We start from the raw sequence: 12283 nt of genomic DNA, 5'->3' as shown, positions 1-12283 counted from the left end.
TATAAGGAGTAACATACCACTGCCGTATTAAGTGGAGATCCTGCAGGAGTAGTAGTATATGTACTAGTTAAAGAGAGGTCTAAATCCATAGTTGGTGGGTCTCCAAGAGGTGGAAGAGAAGACAGACTATGAGACATCTCCATGTCAGCCATCGAGAAGAAAACCTCCTCCTCTGAAGAAGGGGAAAAAAGAGAAGCTCTTACATGCCTTGTTTGAAATGAAAAATATTAATGTTAAAAGTACTCAGAAGCCAATATTATTCTAGGAAAATGCAGCAGGGTTTTGTTTTGTTTTTTAAGAAAAAGCCCAGTGGGAACTCATTTGCAAATTAGGCCACACCCCCTGATGCCAAGCCAGCTGGAACTGCCTTCTTGTGTATTCCTGCTCAAAAAATGCCCTGCTTATACAAACTCACATACTGTAGATTACTGCCAAGAAACACAATGGCCCTTGCCCTCCTTCACATCTCTTAATTCCATGTGCGTGTGTGGTTTTAATGTTAAAAGAGAAAGAGAAAATAAGAGGAGCACTACTGGTGCAACCCACCTACAGACAGTATTCACTAAAGACAACCCACCTGCAGATCCTGACCTACTAGAAAGAAAGCCAGTAATATGGGGCACAATAGCAAGTAGACTGGAAGCTATTAAAAAGTGCCTGAATCTCTCTCAGTGCTGCTTATTTCTACATGGTACATTTCCATGGATCTGATAATATACCCACACCCTAGGATGCTCATAGCTGCTCACCACGACTTGAAGGAGTTCTGGCTGCCTCAGTCTCATAAAAACTCGGATCAGACTGCGCTCCCACTGGCAAAGTGTCTTTTCTTAAATAGCGCTTAAGCTCCATTTGGATCCGATACTCGTCTTCCTGTTGCATTGGTCGATTTTTCCTATCCTTATGAGACAATTCCATCCTACTGGGATTTTCTGTTGCCAAAAACAGAATATGGAGACCCGACTTTTAATTCATTTCCCAGAGAAAACAAAAATCCCTTCACCATACAATTGTGCACCAACTTCTGAACTAACGGACCTTCTTCTGCTTTGGTTCCAACAAATAAGCGACTACTGCAGTTAACTCTCTGGAATTAAACTGCTTGCAGACCCACTCTGAGTATTTTCAACATCTCCATCATTAAACAAGAATGTTTTAAGTTTTTAGTATGAATTAGTTTTTAATCTAGTATGATCTTTTATTTAGACTTTTATTGAAATGCAAATAAAAGGCTTACAGTCTCACACACAAATCCACCCAAATCCAGTTTTTTAAATTCGCAGAAAAGACTTAAGACACAACTTTTAATCTCCCTCTCCATTTGAATAAATTGAACTTAATTAAAAGTGACCAACTTCATTGAAACCTTAATGTCAAAAATATTTAAAGTTTGGATAATTTAATTGTGCAAGGTTTATAATACAGAAGTGTTTCCCTCTGACAAAAGTAAACAATGAAGTTTCTACTTGCCTGGTCCAGCAATGGCTGCTAGCAGGTCTAACAGCAGATGTACCTGCCTGGGTGACAGGAACAGGTGTACGGAATCTATCTGTCCATCTACATCCAACTTTAAAAAACAAAGTGCATGAAATAAGATTTTTTTTCAGGTATCAGATTTTGCACAGATTACCCAATGAACCCTAACAGATGATTTCTTCTTACTTAATTTCCTTGTTCTATGGGGTTCCGTACAAATACCAGAGCCAACTACATACTCATCACACAAACTATATACTCATCTTGTTAATGAAAGCCAACTATTGATATTTTCAGTACTTAAAGATTTCTTCTGGATTTCTCACTGGCAAGTATAACAGCCTGAATAGCCCAGACTAGCCTGAGCTTGTTACAGTTTGGAAGCTAAGCTGGGTTGGCCATGGTTAGCATTTGGGTGGGAGACCACAAAGTCCAAGGTCACTACGCAGAGGAAGGCAATGGCAAACCACCACTGCTCATCTTTTGCCTTGAAAACCCCACAGGGTCACCATAAGTCACTTGTGACTTGATGGAACCTAATTATTAAGTATTTGCCATACAAAGATGCAATGGTAAAAACAGTTTTTCTTCTTGTTGCCCCTCCTAAGCTTTAAAATTTTAATTTTCTCTTCATCTGAGAACGTACATATAATACGGTAACAATGTAAAAAAAAACTGTATTCAAATATACTCTCAACTGAAAATGCTCTACACCTGTCTTTTCCCTCTGGCCCTGTACTTTTCTCTCCCTTTTCTTTTTTTCCTGATTTCTCCCACAATGAATAGTACTGTCAACAAATCCTGTTTTTAAAAGTCTGCTGAGAAGAAAGAGAAAAGCAGCTCTATAAGTTGTCACTGTATCTCTTTCTGAATTGATTCCCCTACTATAAACAAAAGTGATGATGTCTGTTCCCTAAAGATGCTGCTATATAGCCTAGAGACAGTACTTAGTTCTGAGAGATCAACAATTCCAAAGAGAATTCTTCACATTTTATTTAGATGCTTTCTTGCTTTCCAGTAAATGTGCTTGGTATTCCTGTGTCTTGGCTTTCCAATTCTGAGATGCTGGCAAAGAGTCAAGATACTTCAGATAATTTCCAGTTCAAAACATGAGCAAAGCTTTTTGCTTGATGCATTAGCTCATTAGGAAGTCAGAGGAGAATAAGGACTACAACTGAATATGACACCCAATGAGAAAAGAAAAAATTGCTACATGTCTTGCTGCTACTGAAATTGTCAACTGTTAGGTTACCACATTCTTGCTGCCACTGCCTCTTATCTATCTTGGACTGTCATTTGAATCAGAAGGGAAACAGGACGCCACTCAGGTAATACCCCTAAAGAGTTTTATATAGTCTCTATGCTATCGCAAGAAGGCTTCCACTGAAGGCAGAGGCACCACAGATGCAAGAGAGATTATTTTGATTACTTCTTCCTCCTCACTGCAGCCACTTGTTTTGTATGGCTTTTAGCTTATGGGGGGGCCTCAATCCCAGCATTACCTTTTCAGCACTTGCAGGCAGCTGCTAGGGGAAAGAGGAGGGTGGGCAAGACCTGCATCCACCAACACATTCTAATGGTACTGTACAGGATTGAACCTGATGTGTGTACCCCTCTTCTAGACACAGCAGAAACAGCCAGGCTAAAAGTCAGAAGCACACCAGAGAGAAACATCCAGGGAAAGGGGAAGGAAGAGGAAAGTACTGAGAATCCCCAGCATTGTACTTGCATAGTTCTCAGAGTAATTCACAGCAACGGAAAGAACGTAAGTTCTTGTGACCCACCCTGAGCCTACTTGCGGGGAGGGCAGGATATAAGCTGAATTTAAGAAATAAAGAGTTGTGCAGGGTAGATTTATTCAGGAGGGCATTTGACACAGCCACATAATTTTTTATTATATATGTTAGTAGATATGTTATTATTATGTTAGTAATTTCATATATGTTCATTTTCATTTAAAGATTATTAAATGTATATTGTTTTTATTACTGCCTTGGCTCCAGTTGCACCTGTTGGAATGGCCTTGGGTTAGCCATAGCTCTGGCAAAGGTTGTCCTTGAAAGAGCAACTGCTGTGAGAGTCCTCTCAGCCCCACCCACCTCACAGGGTGTCTGTTGTGGGGGAGGAAGATAAAGGAGATTGTGAGCCGCTCTGAGATTCGGAGTGGAGGGCGGGATATAAATCCAATATCATCTTCTTCTTCAGTTTCAAAGAAAAGTGTATTCAAAATGCTCTAAACTATTAAATTCAATTGTAATTTTTGTCAACAACTATGCAATACAAATGTGTAGACTAACCTTTGCTCCGGGAAGCACCTCATTTTGCTTTAATGTAAGACTGAGCTCCATTCTTCCAATCAGCTTACATATCTGTACAGGGTCTGATGGAGAAACCTCTGGCAAGTTTCTTGCTAATTGTGGGTGGGGCTCATATACAATTTTTGGGTTCCAGCTAGGTGAAAGCTTTGGTTCTGTTGTCTTCAAAATAAATTAGAGGAAAACAATAAAAAAAAACATTGTATTTAAGAATATTATACATGCCAACTGTTATGTATACAAAGACAGCATTATATAACAATAATTAAATAATTTCAGCTGTAGCAAAACTATGAAATTAGTTAATATCTAACAAAGTTACAGAACCTTGGAATGAAGCAATGCAAACCTTTTTGAATACAAAAGGCTTTTTATATTTCAAAATGGGCCTTTTTGCTTTCAAAACTGGAAAAAAAATTTTGCCAAATACCAAGTTACCCTCCCTGAAATCCTCTAAGGTGAGCTGAAAGATAGTTCTATTATTAATCTTCATAATGAGTTTAACTCTCCAAAGCCAAAATCCAATATATGCAGTACAAGTCAGCCATATTTGGTTTTCACTCCATCCACCATAGTAGACAAAAGGAGGGAAACTTGAACTAAAAAAAAGCATCTATAGGATCAGCTGCCAACGAAGCAGGAAAATGTTGCTTTTCTAAGCATAAAGGTATGAGGATAACCCACTACATTGCAAAATACATTACAGACTTGATGAACTATACATATATGTATATTGAAATCTAAAATATTTTTACCAACTGTGTAGTTGAACACACTGGAGAGGATTTTGATGATGCAGGAAATTCATCCCAGAAGAGAGAAACACCTGAGAGCTGAAGTAACTTGTGAGCAAAAGCTGTGGGTTGATGTACATTAATTCCAGAGCATTCATCAGCAGTTTCATCACAGTACATTGTTCTGGAAAAGGGTAGGGGAACTTATGAAATAAGGACAGACTGCAAAAAACCACAATTAAAAACTCATGCGTAAAAGAAGGTATCTTAACTATTTTAAAGATTACCAAACTTTTAAAGATTCTGTTTAAATTTTAAAATTCCTGCAGGGCAATCAAAAGCATGTTTCCTCCAAGTAAACCCGCTTTACTATCTGCTTAAATGCCTCAATCAGAACTAACAGCCAGCAAAGAGCATTTCCATCCAGACTCAAGTTCTGGAAGTGGATGTCCTTCATTTTGCCCATTTGAAGACTGAGTCTATATGTATCAAGAATACCTATTTCTTCATGTGGGTTACCCTTCCTGAATCAAGCAAATGTATGACAAAGGCTAGATATTCATCAACTTTTTCTCATTTGTGAGATGAAACCAAAGTTCTGGGTCTTGAGCTTTCAACCACTGATGCTTCTTTGGAGATCTTATGATGAATAACTACCCAAACAATTGACCTGAATTGCTTTAAATAGAAAAATAATTGGAAATGGCAAATAAAAAGCAGAGGTCACAAATACTTTGCATTCAGAGTTCTACTAAGTGGTTGCAGAGGTAGAAAAATGTGTACAGAGTCATCAGCTTGTTCTACAGGGAAACAGTTCAGTTTCTATCAGACTTCCATACAGATTCTGCCACCATTACAGGCGAAACAGAGGCCTCGAGGCCAATGAAGTAGGAAAACTTTACTATACTAAGCAGGCACAAAAGAATTCTGCGCATATATAGCCTGTCCCACAGCATCAGTAAAGATTCAGGTTCTGTAGAATAACTCAAATCTTTTCCTTCCTGAAAATCTATGTCTAAAGCACTCAACAGAGGCATATCTCATTCAAGTTGCTTTGGAAACCATCAATTTCCATACTGTAAATCCTTGCATACTGATGAAAAATCTGTGCTTTACTTTAAAATTTAAAAAAACACTACTTACTTCTCAATATGAATTTCAAGTGCTGTTCCACTTTTAGAATTATCTGGCACATGTTCAATTCTCAGAACTGTTTCTAAAAAGGTTACTTTCACTCTTCTTAAAACTATAAGAAAAAGTCACATACGAAAATGAGTAAAACTTAAGATACTGCATTCAATTATTTAAATATTATATCTGCCAAAATCAATATATCTCCTTGGTGTAAGAAAAAATATGATTTTTAAAATATTACAGATTGCTCTAATATTACAATTTTAAGAGTAATAACATGAACCTTGGATGCTGCAAAGTCTAAATAGGGGATTATTATATAGCCCAGGGAGTCCTCTCACCCTACCTAGGTGCCTGTCCATAGATCACTCCACAGAAGTTAGTATGATCGGAGCAAGTTATCCAGCGGGGTACCACAGTGGTTGGTTCTGGGCCCAGTACCTTCCAATATTTTCATAAATTACTGGGTGGGGGGGTGGAGGGACTAACCATTAAATTTGCAGACGACACCACACTGGAGGAGTAGCAAACACCCAAGAAGATATAGAATTCAACAAGATCTGAACACACTGGAAAAGTGGATGGATGTGAATAAGATGCAGTTGAACAAGAATAAGTGCAGAATTTCACATCTGGATAACAAAAATGAGAAGCACGTATACCAGACACAAGACACACTTCTGGATAGCAGTGTGTGTGAACAAGATCTTGAGTTATGGCTATACTGTAAGCTAAATATGAGCAGCGAGGGTAATGCAGCTACACAAAAAGCTAATGAGACCTTCAGATGTATCAACAGAAGCATAACATCCAAATCGCAAAATGCCATAGTCCTGTTGGTTAGGCCACACCTGGAGTACTGTGCACAGTTTTTGAGGCCTCACTTCAAAAAGAATGTTGACAGAATGCAGCAGGTGCAGAGAACAGCAACAAAGATGATTAGGGGTCTGCAGACCAAGCCCTACAAGAAAAGGCTGAGGGACTTGGTAAAATTCAGACCGGAGATGAGAAGGTTGAGGAGGGAATATGATTGCTTTTTATAAGTATTTGAAAGCTGTCACTTACAGGAGGCAGGGAGTTGTTCCAGTTGGCAGCAAAGGATAGGACTTGCAATAATGGGTTTAAATTACAAGTAAAAAGATATCGGCTGGATATTGGAATACCTTTTTTTTTTTTTTTACAGTAAGCGTAGTTCAGCAGTGGAACTGGCTGCACAGGGAGATGGTGTGCTTTCCCCCCTCACTGGCAGTCTTCAAGTATCGGCTGGATTTACACTTGTCAGGGATGCTTTAGGCTGACCCTGCACTGAGCAGGCCGTTGGACTACATTGGCTCCTTCCAATTCTATGTAGAAGGGAATAAAGATATCTGCCCACTGTAACAATCCAGTCTGCCATATCTCCACAGAGCAGAAATTATTTGCGAATCAGGAATATTAGGAGGAATTATTCCATGAGGCATGCTTATATGCCTTCCTCTGTACCTAGGGAGAGAAAGAGGATTCACTGGGCCCTATATCAAGTCTCTTCAGACTCAGGGGTACTCACAGGCAAACTAGATCGTGCCCCTAATTTTTACAAAGAAAGGTTAAGGTTTTTAAACCATCAAATATTAATTCCCTGTAACTTGAACAACCTTTGTATAATGAAATTAAATAATTATTTGATGTACTGTCAGGTTTAAAGTGATAATCCTTATGGTGACCCAACTGTACAGATACTTTAACTTAACAAAACATATCCCAGTAGACTGCTGCTTAAATACCTGTTTCAATGGTTTCAGCAAACTTCTCAAGTCCTTCAAATGGCTGGGACCCTTCTCCTTGTTCATCTGTCAGCTTCTGGCTGAGACATTCCTTTGCAAGTTGCATACTGCTAGTCATAAAGCTTGACCAGTACATTGGCTCTGAACCAGAAGCTGTGGGACAGGAGAAATATAATGCTCGCCCATTAACATGCTGCAGCTAGAGGATGATCAAAACCAAAGAGCATCCATGCAGGATTTACATACAATAAAGCAGATGTACAACTTCTAAATACAATAATGACAGTCTTTCAGGTGTTCTGCATATTCAGAGCAGAAGATAAGAGACCCCTCACCACACTGGTCTCCTTCGACATCAAGAGTTTCAGCAGCAGAATTTAATCAGCCGTGTGATCAAGTGCTGGCTTCAAGCTTGCCATTGATTCCATCAGTTTCCGCCACATAACACATTTCTAGATGATATCCCAAAATGCAGCATTCAACATTCGGGAACCAAGTATTCTGGGGTGAGAGGCAGTGACATGGAAGACTGTGGGTGCAGACCTGGCTTGAGCTTGCAGTGTGTCATCAGAGTACCCTCTGCAAATGTATTCAAAAGCAATGAAACATAGGCTTGGATTGTGTGAGTGTGCCACCCTGATGTAATTTGAACAGGCATGCATGTAGAAAACATAAAGCAATTGATTTAAATTATATCAGAAACCTCGGAGTTAAAGTGGACTTTCCCAGATGGTTGCAAGGGTACCCCAAGCAGGATCATACCGCCTGTAAACAAAAAGCAGGATTTGTCTTCAGGCATGCTCACGTGGTGCATCAAGTAGACATGGCTATACAGTGCTACACCAAGACGGATTTCCCACTCACTTTGTTCTGGTCTCGTTGCTCCTTTTCCCTGTGGGGCTGCCGGATTTCGCACAAGCTGCCCCAAGTGGGTGAGTTGCCCTGCCCCTTTTCAAGTTCCCTCCGTGACAGACAGAAACTGGTTTTCGGAGGATCCTGCCTTCTGCAGAGGAACTTGAAGAAAGGTGGAACAACTCGCTAGTCCAAGGCAGTTTGTGCAAAATTCAGCAGCAGCCCCATGGAGAGTGAGCGCTGCGCAAGTTTAGTGGGAAATCAGTCCAAGTCTACTTTTTCTATATTTCCTGGGTGCTGGTTATGGATTCAGTTGGGCCTGGAGCAACAAAGTACCTACATAAGCACTGACATTCTTGAGGGGGAAAACAGGTCTGTCCTTTCGAAAACGCAGTAAATTCCAGTCCATGGAACACTCATCGTTGGGGTGTGCATGTGTGCTCCAACAAATTCAAGATAAATGGTCCTCGTGATGAATCCAGTGTATATTCCTGCAGCTCTGGGAATCAGTTGATAGTGGCTGCATGCAAGTCAAAAGATTTGCATACCTTGTCCAAGCAGTGAAATGCACCCACACAAGAACAGTTATCCTACATCTCCTGAGTATGCCATTTACAAGTAAGAGCTGCTACCATATAATCTAAAAGGTACAGCTGACCCTGCAGGATACATTCACAGTAGAATTCTATCCATCAAGCAGACATTTGGTAATATTGGAATATCAATAAAAATGAATAATTTTTACTGCTAAAATTTCTGAAACAAAATAACAGATAATGGTAAAATATTGTTATTTGAGAAACCTACCTAGACGGGGCCTTGGTTTGAAGACCAACTCTAAGCCCTTCACTTCAAGTGCACAGTTATCTTGAAGTAGAGAGCCCCAGGGAACAGAGAGTGAAATTGACTGAATAAACCCTTCAGTAACTTCCAGAGGGGCATCTGCTGACTCCATTATTTCATTAAGACTCTAAAGGGAAAGAGAGAGAGAGCCAAAATTAATTTTATGTCAGCATACAGAATCCATATCCAAAATGATCTCTTCCATATTAAATACCTCCAAGGCCTGGAATAAAAATATCCACTCTACATTATCAATAGCACTCCCAGCACATAAAAATAATACAGTGGTGTATACACACAAACACACACACCAGAAACTTACTTATATCCCACTTTAGGCTAGAGGAAGATGTGAAGGCTATGAGGTGGGTGAGAGAGAGGGGGAGGGGGGAGGCTCTCAGGCAACTGCCTTCAGGAGGAAAGAATGTCCAATCCTCCACTCTGGCTTCTCCTAAGGATGCTCTAAACTCTGACTGCCCACAATCAAATAAAAAGGGGGACACAAGCTTTGACTAAACGATTGGTAGTGCATAAACTATGTGCTCACTAAAGTATCCCAGTTGAGCTATTCAAAGTCCTAAAAGATGATGCTATTAAAGCGATGCACACATTATGTCAACAAATTTTGAAAATGTGGCCACAAGATTGGAAAAGGTCAGTTTATATCCCAATCCCAAAAAAGGGTAATGCCAAGGAATGTTCAAACTATTGCACCATTGCACTCATTTCACATGCCAGCAAGGTCATGTTAAAGATCCTACAAGCTAGGCTTCCGCCGTATGTAGATCAGGAACTACCAGAAGTTCAAGTTGGGTTTCGGAGAGGTGAGGAACTAGAGATCAAATTGTCAACATTCAATGGATTATGGAGAAAGCACGGGAGTATCAGAAAAACGTCTATTTCTGTTTCATTGACTACGCTAAAGTTTTTGATTGTGTGGATCACAACAAAGTGTGGAAAGTCCTTAAAGAGATGGGAGTACCAGACCACCTCTGGGAGTACCAGACCACCTGAGAAACCTGTATAAGGTTCAAGAAGCAACAGTCAGAACGGGATATGGAACAACTGATTGGTTTAGAATAGGAAAAGGAGTTCAACAAGGATGTATATTGTCACCTTGTTTATTTAATTTATATGCAGAGTACATCATGTGGAATGCTGGCCTGGATGAAGCAGAAGCAGGAATTAAGACTGCCGAGGAAAACATAACAACCTCAGATGTGCAGATGACACCACTCTAATGGCAGAAAGTGAGAAGGACCTCAAGAACCTCTTGTTGAGGGTGAAAGAGGAGAGCACAAAACTAAGCTTGAAACTCAACATCAAAAAAACTAAGATCATGGCATCCGGCCCCATCACACCATAGCAAACAGAAAGGGAAGACATGGAAGTAGTGACAGACTTCACATTTCTGGGATCCAGGATCACTGCAGATGGTGACTGTAGCCATGAAATTAAAAGACGTTTGCTCCTTGGGAGGACAGCTATGACGAACCTGGGCAGTATAATAAAAAGTAGAGACATCACCCTACCAACAAAAATCCGTAGAGTCAAAGCAATGGTATTCCCAGTAGTAATGTATGGCTGTGAGAGCTGGACCATGAGGAAGGCCTAGCGCAGAAGAATAGATGCTTTTGAGATGTGGTGCTGGAAAAGACTCTTGAGAGTCCCTTGGACTGCAAGAAGATCCAATCAGTCAGTCCTAAGGGAAATCAACCCAGACTGTTCACTGGAAGGTCAGATGCTGAAGCTGAAGCTCAAATACTTTGGCCACCAAATGAGAAGGGAGCACTCACTGGAGAAGATCCTGATGCTGGGAAAGACAGAAGGCAAAAGAAGAAGGGGACGGCAAAAGATGAGATGTCTGGACAGCGTTACTGATGTAACAAACACGAATTTAAGCAGACTTCGGAGGATGGTGGAAGACAGGAGGGCCTGGCGTGACTTTGTCCATGGGGTCGCAAAGAGTTGGACTCGACTGTGCGACTGAACAACATAAAAAAGTGTGTAAACTACATGCTCACTAAAGGTCTCTTATTTGGAGACCTGCTAGACCAAAGCTGTATTTGCTTGTGAGATAAATAGAAATAACTTTTCCTTATTTGACTAGACAGATAAGACAAATGGAGATGAACAACAAATGTGAATTTAACAGAAAAAAGTATTTAACAGGTTAATGCTTTCTGTGGATGGCCTCAATACATAAAGTAAAACAGGCTCCCAACGTCACCCCCAAAGGTTACAAACTTTGCCCTAATAAGAGAAATGATTTTATAACTGAACCTCAATTAAAGTAAATAAACCTGAAAGGAAATCTGATTCTCCTTTCTCCAGAAGGCTACCTCAGCACATTAAAGTGTTTTACCACACATAAATTGGGAATGATGGGACCTTATCAGGATGCTTAGTTGCCACACTAACATAAAGCTTTCTTCCCTAAGGCAATCCCACATCCCTAACTAAAGATTGAAATAAAAGCCCAGCTAAGCCGACACTCCTTTCCACAGCCACAAAATCCTTATCCAAAAGTAAAACAGGTTTCTTAACCCTTCTTAAGGTGAGACTGATTCACCCCCTCCTACCCAGTGGAGTTCTATGGGCTCTAATTGGCTGCCAGTCATTTGGATTTGCAGGAAGACAAAATTACAAGAATTGGTTCAGAGTCATGGAGGAGAGGTGGGACATTTGAAGATGATTGCCACAGAGGCTTCAGACCTCACTGGGCAGAGTGATAGGACACAAGTTTCTGCACTTATAACATGCTAAATGTTTGTTGTCCAGCATTTATGTATTTCACAATGCCCCTGTTTTGTCCTGGTACAGATGTTTATGCAAAATTGTATTTAATCTGTTTATAAATCACTATTCAAGACTCAAATAGGCTTACAGGATGTAACTAGAGATAAAAGTTTTTCTTCCTTGGGCATCACAATTATTTTTGCATCATGCCTGGAATTTATAAGCATGCCTGATTCTAGAAGGTTCTTCATTACTTTTTCAGTGGATCTACAAGTTCTGCATCATCTTATAAAATAATGCTGTCAGACCCAAGAATCTTTTTTTTAGCATTTTTATGGCCTCCTGGATTTTTTGCTATTTGTATTGACCTGTGCCTGGCCTTCCTGAAAAATCTTTCTGAAATTGGCTCCTTAAACAAACAAACACT

At 40.0% G+C, this 12283-nt stretch overlaps 1 protein-coding gene across 4 annotated transcripts in view; it reads right to left on the bottom strand.

Moving 5' to 3' along the window:
* Positions 1–12283, bottom strand: part of ATG2B (autophagy related 2B) — a 70721-nt gene that overhangs the window by 53611 nt on the left and 4827 nt on the right. For all 4 annotated transcript variants that reach the window (XM_060263213.1, XM_060263215.1, XM_060263216.1 and 1 more), the window contains exons 2-9: positions 9082–9244; positions 7423–7575; positions 5669–5771; positions 4547–4709; positions 3774–3953; positions 1471–1567; positions 750–932; positions 18–172 (exon numbers count right to left, since the gene is read on the bottom strand). In XM_060263213.1, the coding sequence (XP_060119196.1) occupies positions 18–172; positions 750–932; positions 1471–1567; positions 3774–3953; positions 4547–4709; positions 5669–5771; positions 7423–7575; positions 9082–9244 (1197 nt within the window). The remainder of the gene's footprint in view (positions 1–17; positions 173–749; positions 933–1470; positions 1568–3773; positions 3954–4546; positions 4710–5668; positions 5772–7422; positions 7576–9081; positions 9245–12283) is intronic.

The sequence above is a fragment of the Heteronotia binoei genome, chromosome 21 (assembly GCF_032191835.1).
Source record: "Heteronotia binoei isolate CCM8104 ecotype False Entrance Well chromosome 21, APGP_CSIRO_Hbin_v1, whole genome shotgun sequence".
In the NCBI taxonomy this organism is placed as follows: domain Eukaryota; kingdom Metazoa; phylum Chordata; class Lepidosauria; order Squamata; family Gekkonidae; genus Heteronotia; species Heteronotia binoei.
The sequence above is the reverse complement of the archived record's forward strand: the minus strand, read 5'-3'. Positions and strand labels throughout refer to the sequence as shown.